The 22237-nt window shown below is 41.3% G+C and overlaps 1 protein-coding gene across 2 annotated transcripts in view; it reads left to right on the top strand.

Moving 5' to 3' along the window:
- CCBL2 (cysteine conjugate-beta lyase 2) overlaps window positions 1-22237 on the top strand; it is a 52720-nt gene that overhangs the window by 2970 nt on the left and 27513 nt on the right. The window contains exons 1-4 of one of the 2 annotated variants that reach the window (XM_015429778.1): window positions 4627-4704; window positions 7924-7982; window positions 8929-9073; window positions 19719-19868. In XM_015429778.1, the coding sequence (XP_015285264.1) occupies window positions 7927-7982; window positions 8929-9073; window positions 19719-19868 (351 nt within the window). In that variant the 5' untranslated portion in view covers window positions 4627-4704; window positions 7924-7926. Of the gene's footprint in view, window positions 1-4626; window positions 4705-7923; window positions 7983-8928; window positions 9074-19718; window positions 19869-22237 lie in introns of those variants that run through there. The other variant, XM_015429777.1, reaches the window with a different exon arrangement.

Here is a 22237-nt window from a genome sequence, read left to right as displayed (position 1 = left end):
GTTCTTTAAGATCTCCACCTTTCCATCCAGCACCACATCTACCTTGTCTGGGTTAATTTCAATTTGTTCTATTTCAGCCATTTGACCACAGCAGTTAGGGAGTGGCTCAAGTCCTCTACCACATCACCAGAGGGTTTGAATAAATGGGGGGGGGGATCTAGGTGCCATGTCCAATTCCAAAGTTACAAATGATTTTGCCTAAAGGCTTTATAGAGGATGTGGAATGGGATAGAATTGCCTGATCTCATAGGATGTCGGAAGCTAAGCAGGACTGGTACTTGGATAGGAGACCACCAAGGAAGACTTTGTAGAGTAAGGCAGTGACAAGCTATCTCTGCTTACTCACTTGCTTTGAAAACCCTATGGTGTCACCATAAGTTGGCTGCAACTTCATGGTACTTTACACACATGCAAAGGCTTTACATAGAGATTGAATAACTTTGGGGATAAGATTGTGCCTAGTGGAACCCCACCAGTCAGATTCCACGCTGAAGATCACTTGTCTCCAGTGGCAACCCTTGAGCCTGATCCATGAGGAATGATTTAAACCAGTTCAAGGCACATCCCCTGATATCTACTACTGTATCAAAGGAAGCAGACCGAAGTAATCAACTAAAGTGATCAGAGCAATCTCTGTCCCATACCTGGCCCGAAACTACACTGAAAAAGGTCCAGAGCAGATAAGTTATCCAAGAAGACCTGGGGTTGGTCTGCTACTGCTCTCACAATCACTTTGCCTAGAAAGGGCAGATTAGAGATTGGGCAGGAATTGGCCACATGATTCTTGTGTAGAGATAGTTTTTAAAGTAGTGGATAGATACCCACCTCTTTGAGTGGCTGAGGGAAGGTACTCTGAGTTGGTGACTGATTTATGGTAGTATCAAGACTCATTAATGTGGTCCTTACCTGATTTTAGCAGCCAAGATGGGCAAGGGTCCAGTGCACAAGTGGTGGCCTTTACAGATGCCAGGATCCTGTCGGATTCATTACAGTAACTGGGCAAAATGGTCCATAAGGTAGACTAATTGATGTATTAGGCATTTCTTGTGCCTGGCCTATATTATTGTTGGCATCCAGATCAGAACATGTTCGTGTTATTTTATCAGCAAAAAGCTTTGCAAAGTTGCCACGGCTAATTGTCTGTTCCTGAGGCAGTAACGGTTTAGATTTAGGAGTCAGCATATGTCAAGATACCTTAAATAGTTGGGATGTTCCTGAACTAGCTGCTGTAATGGTTGCAGAAAAATAACTCTTTTGCCACTGCTTTATAGGTCTTCCAGTGGACTCCATAGCATGCCCTGTCAGATTCAGTGCTAATTTTCTACCATCTTTCAAAATATCTTCCATGCTCTTTAGGTCACCCAGCTCTGGGGTAAACCGTGGGGCTGGCTTCTGCCCCAAGGGTGGAAGAAGTTGATGGGGAGCCATCAATAGCTTTGAGGTGTTTCAGATTCCAAGCTCTTACTGCAGCCTCAACAGAGCATGTGTTTGGAAACCTCCCCTCTCCCCCTGAGGATTATGGGACCCAGAAGGATCCATAAGCCTCCACAGGTGGACCATTTTAAATGAGCCACCCCTTTTGGTGCTGTATTAATCTTTTGGTGCCATATTCACCCTTGCCTTCAGTAGATGGGGCCAAACAGTGGTACAGGCTGAATCTCCAACCCCAAAATAAGATTTGTCCTCAAAGGTTTACTGCAAAAGATTAAGTGGGGCCTCTTTCATGTGATGGGTGTGTCGTTATTTGAAAGAGGCCCAGGGCAGCCACAGAGGCTGAACTCTGGGCTGGAGCATTCAGCGTGAATTTTGAAGGCACCCCCGAATAATATAAGTATTTCTAGCACCACATCTGAGAACACTTCTGCCAACTCAGAGAGGGTGCCCTCTGGGGATCTAGACAGCTGGTAAACAAGCAGAATGCCTTGACAAGCATTCTTAGTAATTCTAAGTGTGCATCCACAAAGTACCAACAAGATTTAAGGAAAAAAGTGGTGGAAGATGGTGGATTTTAAATGTACCAGTGCTATTGGTTTGTGTTGACATGTTATTGCACACATTCCTCAGTCTATCCACTAGACAGCTCACAAACAAGCAGAATGCCTTGACAAGCATTCTTTACAACATCCTTCTCACTAGAATAAAAGGACTCACAGATCTCTGTTTCTACTCATGTCTTACAAAGGGAGCATTGGGTCTCGAAAGCTTATACATTGAAACTCTTGTTGGTCTCTAAGATGTTACTGGACTCAAATCTAACTAACCTATCCTTAGCCCCCAACATAAAGAGCATATAGTCAATGCCAGCTATAATTTATACCAGGCGTCTGTAAAAGTTGAAGGACTCATGGAAGTCAATAGCAACCCCTGGCCATCTGTGCAGGGTTGGTGGAGGACCACATAACCAGAAGGTTAGGTGGGACAGGCACACCATGTCACTTTCTTCCAAATACATCTCTGTTATGCAAGCCAGATTAATTTCTTCTTTCAGGAACATCCGGGAGAGACATGCTGTTTTGTGCCTCACTGATCTGGTATTGCACAGTATTAGAGTAGAGGTGGGAGAAAAAGGGACCCTAGAATCATCAACTCTTGGGATGCTATGGATGTAAGATAGGCAACAAGCATCCTTGCCAGATACTGGCCACCTTTGAATGATCCCACCTCCATATCTATCAGCTCCCATCGGCATTGAATAGTACATTCATCATACATCCTGCTCCTGATAAATATTGCCCCCAGAACCACTAAGAACTCTCCCCCCCTTTCAACATGCTGGTCCACAGAGAAGCCATACAGCAGTCCATGCTACAGTAATGATGCATTGATGTTACTGTCCAACATGTGTTGTTCTATGTTCATACTGCTCCTGGTTTCCAGGTATGTAACTGGTTTAGCTTTCCCTCTCCCAATAGTGGGGGACCTTCTTCCATTCATTGTGTGCAATGGCTGAGCCTCAGCTGTGCATCCTTGGACAAAAACCTTTGTGCTCTCATCAAGAGGTTCACACCTCTGACAAGATGATATCCTTTTGACGCAGGGGAAACTACAGTCTCTTCTCAACTTTAGCAATACAGAAAGACACGGGAAGCAAAACCTGGAGCAAGGAGCAAAAGCCAGTGAGGGCACCTCTTCCCCTAGCCCCAATGAGGGTCAGAAGGGTTCAGCCTTGCATCCCTGGCCTCTGATGAGGTGCTTAGTAATTCTAAGTGTGCATCCACAAAGTACCAACAAGATTTAAGGAAAAAAGTGGTGGAAGATGGTGGATTTTAAATGTACCAGTGCTATTGGTTTGTGTTGACATGTTATTGCACACATTCCTCAGTTTCACAGAATCAGGGTTAAATAGAAGGGCTACAGATTTAATCTTTATTTCTGTTACAAAATGTAGGTATCAACCCAAGTTAAAGCAGTTCATACCTTAACATGCTTTCAGGGTTTTCACTCCATGGAGCATTTCTGCATGGAAATGTGTTTTGGGATCTCTACAAGACAGCTGTAATGTTTAAACCAGTGATACTCAGCAGCTCAGGAACCACATGTGGTTCTGTGGCATGCCATCTGTGGCTCTTCTGAGCACTGTTACCCATTATGGTACCTGCCCTCTTCCAGGGGCTTGTGGTTGGCAGGTGGTTCCCACCTTGAAACACCCACTGTCCCTTCTGGTGCATATTAAGTCCTCATCGGACTTTTTAAAAAGAAAAGGTCCCCCTTTTGGTTAACTTATACATTCCTGTCTTTCTGTATACCTGAAGAACCCCCCTCCATAGCTAGGCAGGGGGTTGGGTGGCTTTTGTCAGCCATACATGATCTCGCTTGCTTAGTAGTAAATAAAATGGTTAATAAAGCATGGATTCTATTCTGTGTAAATGATTGGCAAGGATTGCCTCAGTAATACACAGTAAGTGTATTGTGTGCTGATGAGCACAACACTTCTCCGTACCTTCTGTGGACAAACTCTATATAGGATTGCACTGTCTTGAACCCTTTTTTATTCCATCTCTATGATTTACTTTATCGGAAGAGTTACTGGAACTGGATATCCTAGGTTAAAAGTATATTTTTAAGCCCTATCCTAATAATTCCTACCATCAAATTTGCTTTATTCACTGCCGCAACACATGGAAATACTTTCTGTAAACTAGTCCCTCTGACTCTGGGATCTGTTTCGTGTCAACTCAGACTGTATTGGCTTATATGTGTTTGGGATTTGTTATCACAGTTTTCAAATTACCTGTATGCTTCTTTTCACTGGGTATCATGAAGCACTGCTGTTTTCTAATGTCGCTAGTTTTCTTGGTCTTAATTGAATTAACAGATTGTCTACATTCTTCTGACTGTGACGTGCTTTAGAAAACTACCTTTCTTGAACCCAGTTCTCACCTTAATTTTTTGAGTCTGCCTATTCACTTTTACTGTCAGGTAACTAATCACTGAGACGAGTAGTCCAAAGTTAGTTTATTTATGAAGGAAACATTCTGAACATAAACAATTTTTGCTAATAAGATACCTTGGAAAAACAATTATAGTTACAGACTTCTGTGCTGTTAGAGAAAGCTTGTCTCTGTGTAGTCATTTCATACCCTTAAAACTTATTGTCATACAGGTATGTTCTTTGCTCAGCAATATTTCTACTGCTTTGGCATTAGAGCATCACTACTGAAGATTATTTATCCTTCGAGATATGTCAGGTTTTCAACCTCTCCAGTACGTATTATATCTCTATATAGTTTGTGGGATTATACATGTTTCTTGTTGTTTGTGTGTGAGATATGCTAATGGAAATCATCCTGCATTCAGACTTGATATCTATTGAAGGCACTCATTTTTCTCTTTAGCCACTGCAAAGTGCATTTCCCTTCTTGGCTGAAAATGTTTGTACAATCTAGAATCCCCTTCACTTTGTTTCTCTTCTTGTCACATCTGTTATAGCTGTGATATATAATGGTGTCAGTAGAATGTTGTTGACACAGACCAAAAGTTAAAATAACAAGCTTAGTAGCAGGACCAGTATAGCTATCTACATTTGCTTCATTCAGGGCAACACTAGTGGAGTACTTGATTCTGTTATCTGACAAAGTGGTTTCTAGCCCATGAAAGCTAATGCCACAATGTGTTTATTCATCTCTGAAGTGCCATAGGAAAGGGCTAACCATGACACTGTGTTGCAGCAAAATAAACATGAGTCTTGTGGCACATTAAAGACTAACACAATCCTGTTCCAGTATAAGCTTTTATGGACCAGGGCCTACTTCTGCAGATATAACAAGCAGATCCTCATTATGCTGACATTTTATGTTGGTCAGGATGAGAAAAACAAACAAGGGGCCACAAACTGCACTAAATACAGGATTAAATGTGATTGGGCAAAATTCAAATCTAATCATGAAAAATACAAAGACTATTCACTGATAGTGTGAAGCAATTTTAACACCTGGAATGGATGGGGAGTCCCAGATTTTACTATTGGAATTTTTGCTTAGTTGTCATAGTCTGTAGAGATGCTCTGCGGCAAAGTAGTTCATAATTATCCCAGGTTTTTTTTTTCTTTACTGCATCTGTTGTTTCCTCCTTCATAGCACATGTTTAGTCATTATGCTACAATTTAGTCAGGACTTTTCTGCTTAAACTACTGACTGGGAGCAGGCAGTAACATTGGCAACAACCTGGAGAAAAAGTCCTGCCCCTTCAACACAGGTTTAATGGAATGTTATTTGCCAAGTGATGTTAATTACCTCTGTGCTATGAAAAGCTACCCATTTCCACACAAAAGACCTCTATTAAACAGATAGGGCATTTTCTCCAGACCTCTTGGCAAGCCCCAGCAGGTAGACACTTGTGTCTGTGTGTAGAATTCTTTTGGTAGATCAGTTTTCTTCCAATTGAAATGGATGTAAGAAGAATTAGAATAAAATAAACTGCACAGCAGAACAGATTGAAGCCCAGCTTAATTAGAACAAGAACAACCACCACCACCTTGTAAGAGCAGAAGAGTGGGATACAAATTTTGTAAATACATAATAAAATAAATAACTTTTACATGGCTCAGCACTTTTTCCCCCTCCATAAGAAAATAAAGTCTGGCCTGCTGAAAACCTGCAGTGGAACTGATCAGGCTGTTTGCTTGGATGCTGAAGAACAAATACTGATAGTGCTATGGATTGTATTTTATGATGTGAATACTTCAGTCGCTGGCTCTTATTACTGCCTGCCTGATTAAATTTTACAGAGTTGTGATTCCCAGTTTGTTTGAGATTGAAGGCTCGTTGAGTTTATCTCATAAGGAGTCAGTGCTGCTGCCCAGAATGCTACTTTCAACAACTGTTGAAGTGCTTAAAGCAAATCAATACTTTGCTTTTAACTGTCACTTTTTCTTGGAATCTAATTGCAGCTCTAGTCTAGGGCATAATTTTCCATTGAATTGTTAATAATTGGCCAGCCATTCTCTGAAATGCCTGGATAATATTGTAATGAGAAAATGCAACTTAAAAGTTGACCTTCGGTTTATAAGTTGTCTTCACTGAGCAGGCTCTCCTCCCCCCCTTTCTTACAACTCATTGAATGTGCAGGAGGTCATACGGCATAATTCTTAAAGTCAGTTTTTCAGTGTTCTATTATGAAAATTCTGAGCTGAATCCAAACTTTTCTTCCACTTGTGGAAGGGGGAACTTTTTCAGGTTCCCTCTTCCACTGCAGACCCCTTGCCCACTTCATGCTCCATGCTGTTCCTGAAGATCTTCTGACATATAGCAGCAGCATATTGGGGAATGCAGTGCATATATTATTGAGCTCGCTGTACTGGTGCAAAAAAGTACTAAGTTGACTGATTTAGAAAATATATACGCCATCCCTATAGAAACCTGCTCAAGTTATTGACCCAACAAAGCCAAAACTTAACAGAATTAGAAATGAGAATGCCTGTTTGTTTTGATCTCTTTGAGGAAATTGTAATTTACACTGCTAAGGTTCTAAAGAAAGAAGGAAGCAGTGGTACTAAAGTGGGCAAAATTGTGTTGTTTCTTGATATTCTTAAAACTATTGAAGAGACACCATCACAACAGCCATAGCTGAAGAGGAATCTCTTGTATGTGTTATTTGGCTGGTTGATTTATGTTACTTATTCAAAGTAAATGTATGATCAGGCCATATGTTTTGCAGCATTAAGAGGATGACCCTGTGTGTATTTACTCAGAAGTAAATTCTGTGTGTGTTAAGTGCCATTAAGTCATTTCTGACTTATGGTGACCCTATGAATTAATAACCTTCAAAATGTCTTGTCATTAACAGCCTTGCTCAGGACTTGCAAACTGAGGGCTGTGGTTTCCTTGACTGAGTCAATCCATCTCATGTTGGGTCTTCCTTTTTTCCTGCTTCCTTCATTTTGCCCCCTAGCATGCTTGTATTTTTAGTGAGTCTTCTCATAATGTGACTAAAATACAGTAGCTTCAGGATAGTCATTTTAGCTTCTAGGGAGAGTTCAGGCTTGATTTGTCTTCATCTGATGGAGAATACCCTTGTGGACAAAATCCATGAAGCACAGGGGCTCCAGAGAGGGAATAGGGTGCAGTCACCCGCCCCCCCCCCACTGGAGTCCAGAGTGTCATCTTGCATTTTGTCCACAGGAATCTAATGGACCCTCAGCACTGGATTTTTGGGGGTCATATTTGACAGTGGGAGATGGCGGAGAAGATCTCTTTCTGCAAGTACCTGATTGTCATGGTGTTTGGGATCCAATCCATTGTTTTCTTTTTGTTATTGTCATGCATGTGCTGAAACAGTTCTGTTTTATATTGGATTGTACATGTATTATCTGTATCCATGGTAGTCTGCTATGTAGAGAAAACAACACTTATTACCACACAGTCTAACACTAGGATACTGTGTGATTCTGTTAAAAATCCTCTGTTCTCTTTATTTTGTATGTAGACTATGGCCTTCAGACATAAAAATGCAAAACGAATTGAAGGGCTTGACAGTAATGTATGGTAAGTAACAATGAATGATTAATGAAAATGAATAAGGAGTGAATGCATAAATGATGGAAAGTGCCTACATTTTGAAGACCGGTTTGTGTGGTGTTTACTGAGGATTGGTAGCTGAGCGGGGGGGGGGGGGGTTTTTTTATATCTTTTTAGACTCCCTTCCTAACACTTTGATGCATAGAAATTGAGTGTGAAGGGTTTTTTTTTTAATAACATGGTGGTAAAGGTGATTCCCTGCTAATGTTTTGCACATTATGCTACTCTTGAAGGCAGAGTTACAGGTATCGCTATAAAAGATGGCAACCTTATTTTCAGTCCCTCACCTCTGTCCCCCAAGTTTCCAAAGGAAATTCTTTAGTGCTGTCAGGTTGCCTCAGAATCTAGTTCTGTAGTGCCCTGGTAACAAAGGTCCCAGAGTGCCTTTCAGCTTAAATGTCTGCATTCCCAAACTCTCCTTGGCCCATCCATGGGACAAAAAGCCTACAAAACCATAAGCTGTCACCACCAGATTCTTTTTCAGCAACTGGCTGCCTACTGTAACTACAGTCTTAAGGACATTTTCCTTGGAGTAAGCTAATACACCACTGTAGGATTACTCCCTGAGCTTCCTATATGACAAGTCTCCTTCCGCCATTAATGGGGCTCAGGAACAAAGTTAGAATGATTTTAACATAGTTAGGCAAAGTGGAACAACTTTAAAGATTTAGGCTAGTATTCAAAATGTAAAAGCTATTTCTTATAAGAGAGAAATCAGAGGTTTACATGCATTTTGGAAAAGTAGAAAGCATAGAAAAATTGAACAAAATATACTAAGCGTGTTGAGATGAACAACTGATGATCACTGGATTAAACACAAACAAGCCTTGCTGATAGAACTTTTTTAAAAAGTATAAACTAAAAAAAACACTATTGAGCCAAAGTATAATATAGTTCTGTTTTCCTTTCATAGGGTGGAATTTACCAGCTTAGCTGCAGATCCCTCAGTTGTTAATCTCGGACAAGGCCTTCCTGATATATCGCCTCCTAACTACTTAAAAGAAGAGTTGGCAAAAGTAGCCTTTGTGAATAGGTTAAACCAATATACACGTGGTTTTGTGAGTACATTTTATGTTTCTGAGCTTGCCTGGCTATGTTTTAGAATGCTTGCATGCTCCTTTCTGGGTGTGAATTCTGATGCTCCATATGTCAAGTGTAGATTCCTTTTTAAAGACAGCTGTTCCATAGCAACTTTTATTTTACAGCACAACACATCTATGCTAATTTCAGGGTCATGAAGAAGGTCAAGAAGAATAGAAATGTGGTGGACTTCCGGCGGTGCGGTGCTGCGACGGGCGTGCCTCTCGGGAGCTCCCGGAACTTCCGGCAGTGTGGCACTGCGACGGGCGTGCCTCTCGGGAGCTCCCGGGACGCCCAGCTCTTGCGCGCTCTTTTCGGAGCCCCCCGAGGTTCGGGGGTGGCTCTGCTTGGTTCTCCTGGAGGGAGACCAAGTGCATGAGGCTTCCCGGCCCCTCCCGGTTCCCTGGCAAGGACAGGGGGGAGACCGGCGTGCCTCGAAGCGGGAGCGCCATGAAGACCGGGAACATGGTGGCCATGTTTCCCGACAAGTAGCTGCCAGCTGTGCTTTTAACATTTTTCTTTTTTCTACGCTGAAAGAAACTTTCCATGTCTTGGTGAAGAGTACCGATAGCGCACAACCTGACCGAAATAGAAGGACTTATAAATACCCTTTTCTTGCGGATCCTCCCCATGGGTAACAAAACCGGCCGTGAAAAGCTTCCGGGAACCGAGTGTGAAGAGCATTGATGGGGTAAGAAGCAATTTCTGCTAGAAGCAGGATTAACTTTTCTGGAAAACTTTACTAGAACATTAAGAGGACTACTGAAATATATATGGTCTAATTGCTAAGAGTTGACTGAAGAGTGTGTAGAAAATGGAGACTGCTCCAGTTTGTAAGGAAATACAGGATACAATAATACGGGAACGCAGGTCCGAACATTTTCAAAAAACCGTGCAAGAAGAAACAAAGAAAGCATTGGACCTAGTATGGGATAAACTCTTGAGGAATTCACAGTGCTTATCTAATAAGGAGGAGAATAATACAGATCAAATAAAAGAGACACAAGAGAGGACTGAAATGCAACAAATAAACCAAGAGAGAGAGCAGCGTGATATTCAACGTGTGTTCATAGAAGAAGAGTTACATGAGGTGGGCAGACCGAAGAGGATGGAAGAAGGTGAAAGCAAGAAAATAGGAGTGGATGGAAAAACTCATCTGTTAAACCCTACACGCAGAGGAAAAAAGAATGAGAAAAGGAGAAAAAGGAGAAAAAAGCGGAAGAAAGGCTTTAAGGAAGCCAAAAACCTTAACATTAAACAGTTGAACTGGGATATAAGAGACCAGGGAAGAGATAAAGTGTACAAAGACCAATGACATTCAATTGAAAACAGGAAAAACCAAAGCAGAAAAGAACTACAGCAAAATGCCATTACTAGGAGTGATAATGAGTGGCTGCAGGATATTGATGCAAGCCATAGGCAAACTTAAGGGATAGTATAATTGTAAGGAGGATAAACGGAAATGTGTAATATGGGTTTGCTGCTTTAATATAAGTTTAAGGGGAAAGAAAAAAAATTACAACAAAATGTCATTACTAGGAGGGATAATGATTGGCTGCAGGATATTGAGGCAAGCTATGGGCAAAGCTAAAGAATAGTATAATTGTAAGGAGGATGAATAGAAATGTATAATATGGGTTTGCAGCTTTAATATAAGTCTAAGAGGAATATTAAGTAGAAAGGTGGAAATGAAATAGACTATACGGTCACTTCATGTCACTTCATGGAATGATATTGTCAGATTGTAGGTTAATGATGGCTCTAGTGTATGGGGAGAGAATAGAAATATAACAGAAGATGAATATTTCTTAAAATTAGTTTAAACAGGAATATATTATTTATTGTTTCTTTTATGATTATAGGTTTATTCTGGAGATAAAAATATAAGCCTGTCAATTAGGAGAGTATTGAAACCTGAAACCTGAAAGAGAGGGAAGTGATTGTTAAAAGTTTTGGGTTTGGGATGATTTGTAATAGATCTAAGGGGAAATAGATTATGTGGATAGACACTGATTAAATATAACAGTCGTATGAATTTCTTAATTAACTCAATTGGTTAATGAATATTCTAGCAGAATAAAAGATTTGAAATATGTAATCTAGGCAGAAATATATGAATGGAAATTAATTTAGATCAGGTGTGTATAATAGAAAGGGTTAGCTGGTGATTGTGAGGATAGAGAGATTCTATAGATCATGTGGTTAATCATTAACATGATTAAAGGGACATGGGAAGAAAAATAGTGGTAATAGAGTTGTATGGTGGTGGGTGGTGGTTTATGTATATGTTTGTTTTTCCTATATGTAAAAAAGCTCAATAAAAATTGTTAAAAAAAAGAAGAATAGAAATGTGGCTTCTGATTTTATTGCTTCAAACTGTAAAGGTGTTAATGTGGTCTAAAGAAGACAATGCAATTGGCCAGATGAATTGAAAATGTAATTGGTTGTAATTTCCTGATGCAAGATTGCTAATTGCTGACACATTTTTCAGCATACCAGGGTGCTTTGCAATTCCTACCTATTTCTTCTTCTGAGAACTGCATCTGGATGCCGTGGGTAGCAATGCTCCCTCTAAGCTGTGGAGTCTTGTGAGCCAAAATTCTACTTTGTGATCTACTGGCATTAAAGTTGTGAGGAAGCGATTTGGCTACTGCATACATTAGTTTGCTCTGGAGCCAAAAAACATTTGAGTTAGAGGCTAAAAAACTATGAGCTGGCTCACACTAACTCAGCTTAGAGGGAATGCTGGTGGGTAGTGACTTGCCCAGTGCCACCCAAAGATGGCTGAAGATGAAGGTGAATCCTGAACTTCTTTATATTCATATACTCATTTATATTTATATTATATTCATTTATATTTATATATTATCCATTGTCCTGCTTCATAAATTCACTAGAAAACAGCAGAAAAATGCCAAAGGGAAGACCATCAAAGATTAAATGCACTTGAAATGTCTGAGTATAGGATATATTAAGTAAGTGCTTACATTACAAATAAACATCTATAACGAGTTGGTGGTCCACAACCCAAAACAATGTTACCAAATATAATCATATGTGCTTATGACATATCTTACTTCAACACTGAGATACAGCTAAACATAACAGTCATTGCGCTCACAGGTGCTGATAACAAGGTATGCACATAAATCCAAACAGTCTATTCTTCTTGCTTAAATGCAATAAAAGTGTCTGAAGACCTGCTGCAGTTTAATATTGTTAGCCAAATAGGAATATTGAAAGGCACAAGCCATAGTATTACGAGCCAGTTTCTCCCTATATTGTAAAAGTTGCTTTCTCTCCACCTGATCAGCTTTCCTTCTAGCATTATTTATAACAGATTATGGATAACACCTTGCTCTAAATTGCTTTTCTAAAGCTCTTGCCTCCACGCTATAATCATGCACAGAAGATGAATTCCTTTTTGCTCTTAAAAACTGGCTATATAGTAAATTAGACCTTAAATGATATGAGTGGTAAGAATAAAAAAATATATGAATTTTTATCAGTTTGTTTATGGTAAGTTTTGACCGCCAGTTTATTTTTTTCATTTACATATACTGGCGTGTCAAGAAAATTAATCGTGTGATTATTATAATGAATGTCAAATTTTGTAAAGTAATGTAACGTATCCATTTGAAAAAAGAATCCATCAACTGGAATCTGTAAACAAAATTAAAATGTCATCTATAAACCGTTTAAACAGTTTAATATTGGTCACATAAGGATTGCTCCTCTCAGAAAGAATATGTTCATTTTCAAAAGCCTGCATGTATAAGTTAGCCAGCGTGGGAGCTGCTGGGCTTCCCATTGCAATGCCACATTTCCGGACATTAAAATATTGGTCAAACCTAAAGTAGTTATGTTCCTAAATTAGGTCAAGCAAAAAAAGTTGGCAGGGTCTGATCATGACATTTATTTATCCCTTACCTCATCATGAGAGATGCTCGTGTATAAGCTGTGACATCGAGTCACTAAGACTGTCTCCTTAGAAACTGTCAAGCCCTCAATTAACTGTATAAAGTGAGTTGTGTCATTTATATAAGATTATATTTTTGTGACCAAACTGGTGTTCCAAAAATTGAGCTAAAGGCTCTAGAACTGAGCCCACACTAGAGAATATAGGGCGAGCAGGGGGTGGGTTGCCCGGTTTATGTATTTTTGGCAGTGCACAAAATACAGGGACTCTAGGATATTCTACTGTAAGAAACGTATAAGTTGATTCATTAATATAATTCATATTGAAAGCTTCCATAATTGTAATTCTTATTAGCCTCTAGATATGCATAGTTGGGTCTTGAATAATGGTTAGTATTATTAAATAGTGTTCCCACCATTGTAATATAGTTTATTTTATCCATGACTACAATACCCCACTCTTGTCTGCCTCCTTAATGATAATATTAGAATCTGCAGCAAGAGTAAACAAGGCTTGTTTTTCAGACAAGGTCAAATTATGTCCCTTAAAATGTTGTTTAGTTTCCATATCCTCTATCCCAGGGGTGTCAAACATGTGGCCCGGGGGCTGGATGAGTCCCCCAGAGGGCTTCTATCAGGCCCTCTGTGGAACTGGCTGTCTTCTGCTTCTTCTTCCAGTTCTGCTGCTGCTGGGTCATTGTAGGTTTGCAGCTTACAGATACACACCTGAACAGCATACTCAAGATTGTAACAGCACAGACATTTTGATGCAGTAATTCAGAGCAAGAGGTGTCAGTTACCAGACACTGTTAAATAAACAAAATATTGCAAGAGTGCTAATGTTTTAAGTATGTTTTTATTTTAAGTAAAAAAAAGCCCTTTGTGTTTCTGTCCTTTATAAAGTCTATGTCTCCGCTACCTGGCATTACATTTTATGACACACATGGCCCGGCCCAACAAGGTCTCATTTATGTCAAATCTGGCCCCCATAACAAATGAGTTAGACAGCCCTACTCTATCCCTTTAAGTACAAGTCTTTCAAAGATCTGTATAGATGGTTCAAGGAGGCTGGGATTAAAGGTGGATTTTGCTCTAAATTTTTCATATGGTATACTATTACTATCATCTCCAAAGAAAACCCTAAGTTTGAGTTGTCTTAATTAATGAGAAAAAGTCTTTTCTAGTAAGAAATGCATCGTATTTAGAAGTGGGTCCAAACCTTAAACCCGTATTTAGTACCTGCATTTCCAAATCTGTGACATCAATATCTCTGATATTGAACAAGAAAATGGTCAAAACAGGGCATGTAGATCAGGAGCACCTTCTTCTTTGTCTTCTTCTTTTTAGAAAGTGGTTATGACTTGAGAAACAGAGATCAAAACAAACAGTATTTTCCACATCGGAAGAGATGCCAAACTTAGTTGTAAATCTTGATCTTGGTCTCCAGTGACACTTCCTTCCACTTTATTTATTTATCAAACTTATACCCTGCCCTCCCCGCAAGCGGGCTCAGGGTGGCTTCCATAAAAAGCATAAATACATTAAAATACACAGTATTTGACCATACAATAAAACATTATAAATACAAAGTGCTGGCGGCTGATTGAATTAATCTAGATGGTATATTACAGGAATAAATTTCCACTGCCCAGATGTTCTGCGATGTTTCTGCTCTTAGTCAATTAGATGTTAATACCACGGGCCAGGCTCTGCTGTAGCGGCCTGCAGTAGGAGCCTGCAGTAGCGGCGGCCCCTAATTAAATGCCTGGCGGAAGAACTTCGTCTTACAGGCCCTGCGGAACTGCAAAAGGTTCCGCAGGGCCCTGATCTCCTCCGGGAGCTCGTTCCACCAGGTAGGGGCTGCCACTGAAAAGGCTCCGGCCCTGGTGATAGCTAGCTTGGCCTCTCTCGGGCCAGGGAGGGTCAACTGATTTTGGGACCCCGACTGTAGTGCTCTCTGGGGTATATACGGGGAAAGGCGGTCCCTCAGGTATGTCGGACCTCGGCTTAAGGATCTTTTCTAGTTCCTTCATGACTGCCATTCCCAGTCTCAGTCTCCTTCTGATTTCTTGGTTGCAGTCTCCCTTTTGGTTGACAATGGAGCCAAGGAATGGAAAATCTTGAAAAATGTCAGTCTCTTCATTATCAGCCTTAAAGTTGTATAATTCTGCAGCAGTCATTACTTTTGTCTTCTTGATGTTCAGCTGTAATCCCACTTTGGCACTTTCTGCTTTGACTTTTATCGGTAGTCGTTTCAGGTCTTCACTGTTTTCTGCCAGTAAAGTGGTGTCATCTACGTTATCTCAGTTTGTTAATGTTCCTTCCACCAATTTTTGCTCTACCTTCTTCTAAATCTAATCCGTCTTTCCTTGTGACATGTTTCAAACCTAAAATAGCAAACCTTTTCTCTAGGATTTCATATTCTGTTGTGGAGGACTGCTATGCTCTTATTTAAAAATATGGCATTAGATAGAGAGGTTTCCAACTTGAACAGGTCTGGACAAGCCATCAAATCATCTGTAAATGAGGATGGACAGTTATCACTTAGAGTTTTAAGAGTAGATGGTTCAGCCATATCACCTTCCATGTTAGTAGATAACAAAGGCTCCATAACTGTCAAGGGAATTTCTGAGGTGTCCATAGGGGCCCTACCATCTAAAGTCTTCCCTTGGGCAGTGGGCATTACTTTTGGGGGCAACACACTTGGTTTAAGAAAGGTGGTGGTCATATCAATGAGTTCTTGATGGAGTCTGTTTTATTGCTGTTTCAAGGGTATTTGTAGAACCCCGCCTGCTGGGCCTGGAGAAGATGGCAGTCTATGAGTCCTGTCCACTCCCTTAAGGTTAAGGGATCCAGCACTAGATAATAAATTCTGCAAAGATGTCTTAAATTTTTTGAAGCTGAAGAGATCTTCAAATGTTCCTCCTGAAAGCTGACCCCCCCCCCTTCCCAGCTGATGTGTTACCTGCTCATGGGCTTACTAAATTGGCTTGGGAGTTTGTTGTGCCAAGGGAAATCAATGAGTCAGCAACTCTGTTGTCAACAGTGTAGGATACGAACAGAGGAAGGACTGCATCCATTGCAGCTGCAGGGAAATCAGAAAAAGGGAAATCTGCCCTCCTACTGCTACTGACAGATATCAGTTGCTGAGCTGGTTTCTCAAGGAAAATCCATTATGAAAAACATTACAGGAATTGCAGGACCACCTAAGGTCAAAAGAATTCTAGTTCCAAGCTTTACAGGTGATAGTTCTTCTATACTCACAAGGCCAAGAGAGTCGATGTCCGCTGGTAGCAGCTGACTCAGTGACCAAAGAATGAATCTTTGGTTAACCCACCGTCCTTTATTCAGCTGATAGGAAATAACAAATGAGGTGATTTGAATGTTCTGTAGCCTACCCATTGATCATTGTAAGGGTTTTCTCAGGCCATTCTCTCTCACCCCTGGAAAAACAATTTGTACATTACTCATCCCTTTGGCTACAGTTGTCATCTAGGGTGTTTATGCACTCAGTTCCAGTCATAGAGGGGGGGGGAGAAGATAAAGCTACAGTGCTCTTACTAAGAGCAGCAAAATCACCGGTGAACTTGTTTAGTTTACTAGAAATACAGTTAAGCTGCTGATAGATAGCTACAGCAGTTTCCCCAGTAAAAAGGCAATGGTCACCTATGAATTTTAATAAAAAATCCTTACAAGAGTCTCCAAAATGTTCCTTAGCACCAGGAGTATTCCTATCCAAATCAGAGGGAGCTGGCAACAGTTGGCTGGTTTATTCCCTCTGGAAACCTCTTGCAGATCCAAAGAATAATCTTCTGGAAAGAAGTAAGACACAAACTCACACTCCACAGCTTTACATCCAACAAGAGATGAAGAATCAGGGATTCAATTTAGAAGAAGAGATTGGATTTATACCCCGCCCTTCACTACCCAAAGGTGTCTCAGAGCGGCTTACAAACTCCTTTCCCTCCCACCTCCCCTGGGAGGTAGGTGGGGCTGAGAGAGCTCTGACAGAAACTGCTCTTTTTCAAGAACAGCTGTGCCAGAACTACAGCTTGCCCAAGGTCATCCAGCTAGGTGCAAGTGGAGGGAATCAAACCCGGTTCTCCCAGATTAGAGTCCGCGCACTTAACCACTACACCAAACTGGCTGTTTCTTACTGTTTCTTTCATTTCATTTCATTAGATTACATTACTGTTTCTTTCATTACAAGAAGGTTATCAATACAAAGCTGCTTTGTAGAGTTAGTTGGAAAACATGTATCCAAATGGGTCCTTGTCTGCTTTTTCTTTCCCATAGTTGATAATTGATAACAATAGCTATAAACTTCAAGCTGCCAGAGAGCAAGTTCAAAAACTCGTGAGAGGATATACCAAGAAGAAAGTCAGTGAGATATCTCACAGCTGTCACAAATTATCTAGTTTCACTGCTTGGAGAAAACACACAGAAGGCCGGCAAACAAAGATAGCAGCTAAAACAGCCAGGGCCCCAATCACACACAGAATTTTCCACGGGATTAGGGTTCCCAAATTGGCCCGGGGGGTGGGGAATCCCCCGCTTTGACGGCCCGATTTTCGACGGGACGAAAATCGGGCCCGGGGAAAACCTCACCCCCACGTGCGCGTCACCCGGAAGTGACGCCGCACGCTGGGGGCGGGGCCATGCCATTTGAGGGGAAAACTCTTTGTTTTCCCCTCAAATGGCGTGGCCCCGCCCCCAGCGTGCGGCGTCACTTCCGGGTGACGTGCACGCGGCGCGCGCGCACACCCAGGACGCCGGCCGGGAGCCCCCCACTCCTGGACAAAAAGAATTTAGCAACCCTACACGGGATACTCTGAAATGCCGGCCGGATTTTACTGCCGCAATCAAACGGACACATCTGGCCAGCGTCCTGCACCCGTCAGCAACCCATAGCAGGCTGCCAAAGAAGCAGAGTTTAAAAGTACCTGGGAAAATCCACTATCAACTGGTTGCGACGGGCTGCAGCCGGACGCTCTCCGTGTGATCGCTCCAGCGTGCTCCTCTCGTGTCCCTGCTTCCTGGTTGGAGCACGCCGGAAACACCTGCCGATGGAAACAACGCTGTCACGTCTGATCGCGTTGGGGCGCATCAGATTGCAACGGTGCAAATCGCCATGCCTCCCCCCCATGTTTTCCTGCACGTGTGACCGGGACCCAGATAAACCAACTGAAAGTAAAAATCTGCTTAAAAAGGGGAACAGCAGACTTTCAAAAGCCACTTATCAATTTCTTTATACTTTAGAGTTTGAACAATTAGTAAAAGTTACAAGACAGTTTTACCACATTTATCAGAAGACATGGCAGGGAGCGACTACACCGACAGTGCCATCTTGCTAACTTTTTCTGTGCTATCTTTATAACCAATACCTCAGTTTCTAGTAGGGTTTCCAGCCCTGGTTATGAAATGAGTATGGATTGATCTCACTGTATGCTCCTGGTATACATTATGCAGATATTTTTTCTTTAAGAGAACCAAACAAAACCTGGTGCGGTTCAGTATAACAGACTGACCATGATAGTTTGCTATTGATTCCAAATTCTTTTGTTGTTAGAAGTTTTTCATCTTTCATGAGGCTTAATTAGGTAACTTTAAGATATGCTTCCTTGGATAGTGTGGCTTTTTGTAATGAGGCCTGATTTCATACGTTATGCGCATTGTTGATCATTTTAATGAAAAAAGACAATGGCAGCTTTCTAAAACTCCTTTACAGGCAAGTTGCTGCTCTTATTTGCCTTTAATTTGAATCCACTGACTTGCCTAGTCTGACATCCAAGCTGGGGTTTTTTGTCTCGCATTCAGAATTCTGCTTTGCCTCTGTAGCTCCTTCACTTACTAGGTTGTTCTGTGCAGTCTAGAGTCAGAAGCCTAACACTCTAGCCAAATGTTATATTGCCTGTGTGCCACTGTTGGAGAATATCTATGTATGACTGTCTAGGTGGGAATGCAGCATACCCTCTGTATTAACCCTACAGCACCCAGTTGCAAAACAGAACAGAACTTTATTAGAACATAAGCTAGGCCTGGTCTGGGCACTGCTAGACCATAATCAGACACAGCCAGCAACCAACACAAGTGAAAAGTAAAAGCAAAGCCTTTTACTCTAAGAGGGCATGTTAAAATAACTATACCACGCAAGATGAGAATGTCAGCAAATCCACAACTGCTCAGTGCTCACAATATAACAACTTCCATGCTGGAAGTTACATGAGAATGGTAGATACCAGGAGGTGGATAATTTAACCTGAACCACAAAATGGTAACTTGAATGTATTGTGTTTTTGATTTTGTTTCTAAAACATTGATTTTTTTTTAAACGGACACAGTCCTAGATTTTAAGCTCTTTGGCTAACTGTGGACATAATGCACCACTTATGATTTTGCACAACTTTCCATTCCATGGGATGTTATCTGTTAAGAAAAGAATTCCATGTGTTTAGTATACCTGGTTTTCTCTAGGATGATGTCAGATGTCTGGCTATAGCCTCTAATTGTATCTGAATCTTGTTCTCAGGCATAGTCTTCAGCTTCTTTAAGGGTTTATAATTCAGATATGGTAACCACTGTGCATGTGGCTGATTTATGACACATTTTCAGTTGTCTGTGTTGCCTGTTGTGCAAATTTAAATTTGTTTCTCTTTCTATCTCCTCCCCCCCCCCCCCCCCCCCATCTTTTAAAAATGCACACAGGGACATCCGCTGTTGGTGAAGGCCTTGTCCCAAGTTTATGGAAAGGTTTGTGGAAGAAAGATCGACCCATACACTGACATCCTGGTGACAATAGGAGCATATGGATCTTTATTTAGTGCAATGCAGGGACTCATTGAAGTAGAAGATGAAGTAAGTTTTCGTGAAGCATCTCACTTTTTTAAAAAAATGGTCATTAAAAAACTCCTTGAAATCCACCCAAGGCTGCCTGCTAAATGTTCAAACACACTTAAAAATCTGTTTCCTGGGAGGATGGTTTGTTGAAGAGAATTGGGCTTTGTTCTTTGCAGCAGAATAAATCCAACTTTTGACTAGGATTGGTTCCTAGTTGACACCTTAGCAGAACTGTTGAATAGTCTCTGCCTTTCTGGAGCTGAATATTACATGATTGCATTTGTACTTCCTGCCTCTTGGCCTTACTGTTTGTTTGATTTTTTAAATTCCCTCCTATATAAAAGGGCTGCCTGGTGAAGAGCTACTCAGTGCACGCAAAGAAGAGTCCTACTTATTTTTGAAAAACAGATCACTCAACCCCACCATACTTGTTTTGATTATAAATTCTCTTCCTTGGATGACCCCCTGGGACTGGAAAAATTCTAGGTATCTGGTCATCCAGATGCTTGGAAAGTTTGTACTAATCCTGAAGAGACTGGTATATTTTCTCAGCCTCTAAGCCTTTTGTTTGGGATGAGCCTGTTATGTATAGGGATTTCTCTCTCTGGCCATTTCTACTCAGGTTATCTGTCACAGGTTCAATACTTTATAAAGTGTGTTTTTCCCTGCTTCCTTACAGTATTGGTGTTAGGCTTGCCAAGCCCCCGCTAGGGGCGGGGGAAACCCCGATTTTCAACCCCCAGTCAAGGGCACTGGAAGGTAAGGTTTGGGCTGGCCCAGGGCTCTGTCTCATGGTCTTGTTTGTTTTTCCCCCCCCCCCCCCCCCCCCCCCCCCCGCACCGGCTGGCTACTGCTCATTTTAAAAGCACGGGCAGTCATTTCAGAGCTCTGTTTTGCCTCCTCCACCACCACCTAAAAGCAGGAAGGAGCGAAAGGGAGGCTTCTAATGGCTTCTTTCCTATTGTTTTTCTGCCTGTCTTTCTATCTTCCTTCTTTCCTTCTTTTCGTTTTTATTTCTGTCTTTCACTCCTCTCTCCCCATCTTTTTTCTACCTCTCCCTTCCTTCCATTCTGTTTTTCTCTTTGTCTTTCTCTCTCTGTTTTTCTGTCTTCTTCTCTTTTTCTTACTTTGCCTTTTCTCTCTCTCTCTCTCTTTCTGTGTTTCTGTCTTGCTCTCTTTCTATCTCTCGATCTTTCTCTCTCAGTCCATTTTTTGCTTTTGGTGCATAATGCCTTCAGCTCACACACACAATACCACTTTTGTCACCTCTTCTTTTCTATGAATTGTTTGGAACAACTGCCTAATCCCCATTTTCTGCTGAAATTGATCAGTGCTACTTAAGACTAAACTGCATATTTTTTCCTCTCTAACCTTGTCTGGTCGGTCTTTCTTTCTTAAGGGAAGAGAGATTATATTTGAATAGTTTCTATAATTATTTTTAAAAAAACAAAGTCTGTCTGCTCACAATTTTAAAACTAGTTCCATAGCCAACACATGGTAACCCTATAGGGTTTTCAAGGCAAGAAACATTCAAAGGTTGTTTGCCATTGCCCGCCTCTGCATAGCAACTCTGGGCTTCCTTTATGGTATCCCATCCAACTACAGACCAGAGCTGACCCTGATTAGCTTCCAAAATCTGTTGAGATCAGACTAACCTGCACCAGCGGAGGCCATGACATGGTGTTATGTAGGCAGGGCTGCTGTGTGGGTGCTTCCCAGGCAGTCCTCTCCAACCTGTTCTTGGGAGCCACAATCACTAGGGAAGAGCCATGTGTCAGAAGGGTAATAATAATTTACTCAAAGTTTGGCAAATTGGTCTAGGGACCTAAAAGAAGAGAAGGTATTAGCGAGCTCCGTGGTTAAGGATTTGAATAGAGCTCTTTATAGTCCAATCCTGAGGACACTTCCCTGGAAATAAGACCCCTTGAATAGACCTGAGTGGGATGACTCTGTTAGACTGATGAGGAATTGTTATAGGAAGGGGGTAAACAATTAAAGTATATGAGAGACAGAGAATGCCTGAAAATGTGATACTGTCACAGACCTTGCAATAGTATTTTAGCTAACACCACCTAAGCAACTCCCATCCTGTTTCTACAATTTCTAAAATGTACTTCATACTGGCTGTGCATCTCCCTTCCTAATTCATCTCAACTATGTACAGCTTCTATGTCATGCTTCATTTGGACTGCTTTGCTTCCTCAGGTTCTAGCCTCCTCCTTTTCTTTAACCATGGTTCTGTGTCCCCTTCCTCAAGCTTTGCTGCTTGTCCTGACTCTCCAAAGTCAGAGCAGTTTGGCCAGTGGCAACCCAAAATACATCTGCCTGTCCAGGAAGTTCAACTAAATGCCACTAGAGATTTTGTCACCACTGTTACGTCAATTAAT

This window comes from Gekko japonicus, unplaced genomic scaffold (assembly GCF_001447785.1).
Source record: "Gekko japonicus isolate JY-2015 unplaced genomic scaffold, Gekko_japonicus_V1.1 scaffold978, whole genome shotgun sequence".
NCBI classification, from domain to species: Eukaryota; Metazoa; Chordata; class Lepidosauria; order Squamata; family Gekkonidae; genus Gekko; species Gekko japonicus.
Note: the sequence above shows the minus strand (reverse complement) of the source record. Positions and strands in the feature narration are given on the sequence as shown.